The sequence below is a fragment of the Mandrillus leucophaeus genome, unplaced genomic scaffold (assembly GCF_000951045.1).
Source record: "Mandrillus leucophaeus isolate KB7577 unplaced genomic scaffold, Mleu.le_1.0 Scaffold81, whole genome shotgun sequence".
Taxonomy (NCBI): domain Eukaryota; kingdom Metazoa; phylum Chordata; class Mammalia; order Primates; family Cercopithecidae; genus Mandrillus; species Mandrillus leucophaeus.
Window position 1 is genome coordinate 4,425,251 of NW_012108808.1, and position 3,272 is coordinate 4,428,522.

A 3,272-nucleotide genomic window follows, 5' to 3' on the forward strand; every position below is an offset into this window, starting at 1 on the left:
GCCACTGCACTCCAGTGTGGGGGGACAGAGCAAGACTCCGCCTCAAAAAATAAAAATTAAAAAAAATAAAATAAAATAAAATTTAAAAATCGATTAAGCTGGACATTTGTTATATGTTGTATCTCAATATAAAAGAAAAGAATTATGGATTGACAAGTTTTAAAATAGCTTTTACTCCCAGTTAGAAATAAAATGAACATATTAACTTACACTAATCAAAGACATATTAGGAATAAAAGTTTTAAATATATATCAGAAATTTATTTAAATCTGTGACCAACCTGTTAATACCAGCTGCATTTACCAAGAAATTTACTCGACCTAAATGTTTCTCCATCTCTTCAAATGTATTTTGAACATCATGTTCTTTAGCAACATCACAGCTAAATGCCAAATGATCTCCTACACAACAAAGTCAAATAAGAATTAATTATAAGTTATAACTCAAATTTTAAATGTACTCAATACACATTCGTTAAACATTTACCTAAGATGGCAGGCCTGTGCTAATCTAGAACCTAGAGATTGAAAAAGTAATGTCATGAGGCCTGGCTTTCACAGAGGTGGTCTAATCAAACTGGGATGAGGGAACAAAGAGGAAATAAAGTACTACTGCAGAAAGTTAATTTTAAAATTTTCTTTTTAATCAACAAAGAGGGGAGGGCTTTTTCAAGCTATAAAGGCTCTGTAAGATTCATCTAATAGTATTTATAGCTTTAACACTGAACTCACGCTACCCAATTCGACAGTCTTCTCGGTTTCATATTATTTTTTGAAATTTATGTCTAATTCTGTCAGGTTTTTGTTGAATTAGTTTCTTTGGCCCTGAACAGGAACTCTGAGGTTTCTTCTTTTTAAGTGCTACAGATGCACTATGGCACATATATTATAACGACTATTATTCAAACCTGACCATCAGGAGAGACGAGACAACACAAGAAGCTGTAAAAATGCTAAAACTATAAACCACGGGGGGAAAAAACACTTTTCACTAAAAGCAACGGTTACTTACCACTTTTTAAAAAATGGTTAAATGCCAAAAAACACTTCAAAGGAAAATAAAGCATCATTCCCTATGTAATAATCTACCATTTTAATACTCTAAAATGTAGAATTGTTTTTAAAAGCTAAAACAATTGCTTATTTCCTGTCTGACCTTGACAAATATGCTTACACCAACATTACAACATCAAGCTTTTGGAAACAGTAAGTGACCTGGGGAATTATATTTTCTAGATGAAAAACAATCTCTCATGGAACACGATTCAAAGGAATGCAGGGCCCAAATGCATCCTGTGTCTTACTCTTGGTTTTCACCTGAAGACTTGTGGTGTCCAAAACCACCTTTGAAAGCTCAACTAATGGCATCAATCCAGTCCAGCAAACACTGATGGCTTGGGGTGACTCGGTAAGGGTCACCACTCTTCCCCTCCTTTGTTAGAATGGCAAGGAATATGAGCTTCAAGAAGCATTCACTGGCATTCTCCCTGAGTTATAACTTACAGAATTTTTTTTTCTTTTAGAGAGCCCAATACTCTCACGACCAGCACTGAACAGGTGATACCAAACCGATCAATAATGTTAACTTAAAAAAGAACAGCCACACCTGGCGCCTATAGTCCCAGGTCCTTGGGAGGCTGAGGTGAGAAGATCTCCAGAGCCCAGTAAATCAGGAGTTGGAGTCTAGCACAGGCAACATAATGGGAAGGAAGCCCTCTCAAAAAAAAAAAAAAAAAAAAAAAAAAAAAAAAAAAAAAAAACCACAAACCACACACACACAAAAACAGTAAGAGCCACAAGACGCACCCCTAGGCCTCTATTCTCCCCATGCCTCCCTGATAGTAAATGAAGTACAATTTTGTCCAGTCTAGTAATTAAACAAATAGCATCTTCCGATCTTTCTAACGTCCTTTCTCCCTAAATTCAAGGAAGAATTAAATTCACAAAATGACTAATCCACTATTAATAACCCGGAAATAAAAAATCCTGAAGTTTAAATGCAATAAAAAAGAATTTGGCAGAACAAAGTTCAACTGTCCATTTGCAAAACTCACCAAAACAATTTAGTAACATTAAAGCAAACCAGGTATATCTCAAAACTGGCTGGTACTCAAAAGGGTTTCTTCATCAAACACTGCTTTGTGCATTCGCACAGGGCCAAAGCACCGCCCTTGGGCAAAACTGAAGGGAGCCCTTTAATACCTGCACTCCCACCTTTCCTGCCTGAACTCCTTTCGGCCCAGCCCTGTCTCCGGGGGCCGAGAACTCGCCCTTTTCCCTACATTAAAAGTAAACGGTTACGTGGCTCTCTCCCACAGCAGCGACGTTCCTCAGGGTTAGCACTAGCCGCAGGGCGGAGGGTGCTTATTAGTGGGGCCTCATAGACTACCAGGTATCAAAGAAAACCCCAAGTGCTCAGCCCTCGGCGGCAGGCTGCGCTGCCGGCGTTCTGCGAGGCTCAGGGAGATCGGGGTTTTCTGCACGAGACGCATTCTAAAGCGCCTGCATCGAGAAACCTCAGAGCCCTGTAAGACCATACCGCTCGTTTCACAAAGATTTTAAGCGCCTGGACCGCGGCCATACAACTGGACAACTCCAGTTTGGTACCTACCGCCGAGGTCACCGGCGGCGGCTTTGGCCCCTTCCAGGTTTCTGGCAATGATCGCCAGGCGGTAGCCTTTCCGGGCCATTAACTGGGCCACAGCCCTGCCAATGCCTCGGGAGCCTCCAAAAATAGCACACACTTTGTCCATCTCGGAGTCACAAATTCGGCGGAAAGAGGGAGGGGAGTGGAAGTCCCTTTCCAAGTTCCGTCAAGCTTTTGAACAACCGCGGTTCCAAAGGAAAAACAAAAGGCAACCCGCAGAAAAAAATACGCCGCTCGGCACCGACACCTCCTGCAGCCTGACTCTGGTAATGCAAGAGGCGTAAAAAGGAGAGAAGAGCTCGGCGACGCCGCGTCGACGTCATCACGCACGGACTCTTCCGTGCCGCGCTTAACGAGTACGCCGGCGAGAGCTCCCCCCGGCGGAAGAAGGGTCTGGAGGGGGCCTAGATGCATGCTGGGACCTGCAGTCTTGACGCAGGAGAGCAACTGGCGCAGGCGCGTTGCTCGGTGGGAAATGTACTTGTGGCACTGAGGGGGATCCTCTGTCTCCGCTGGGTCGTGTTAGTCGGGATTCGAGCCCCGTTGACCAATCAACCCGGTTTGTTCGGAACTGACAGGGTTGTCAAGACGCTGGGCTTTCCCTGGCAAATCGAGACTACTTGAT

General features: G+C 43.0%; 1 protein-coding gene across 2 annotated transcripts in view; it reads right to left on the reverse strand.

Annotated features, from left to right (window-relative positions):
• The window catches only part of CBR4 (carbonyl reductase 4), a 24,916-nt gene extending 21,939 nt beyond the window's left edge, over window positions 1-2,977 (reverse strand). The window contains exons 1-2 of one of the 2 annotated variants that reach the window (XM_011967793.1): window positions 2,612-2,977; window positions 282-402 (exon numbers count right to left, since the gene is read on the reverse strand). In XM_011967793.1, the coding sequence (XP_011823183.1) occupies window positions 282-402; window positions 2,612-2,753 (263 nt within the window). In that variant the 5' untranslated portion in view covers window positions 2,754-2,977. The remainder of the gene's footprint in view (window positions 1-281; window positions 403-2,611) is intronic. The other variant, XM_011967794.1, reaches the window with a different exon arrangement.
• Window positions 2,978-3,272: the final 295 nt, after the last annotated feature.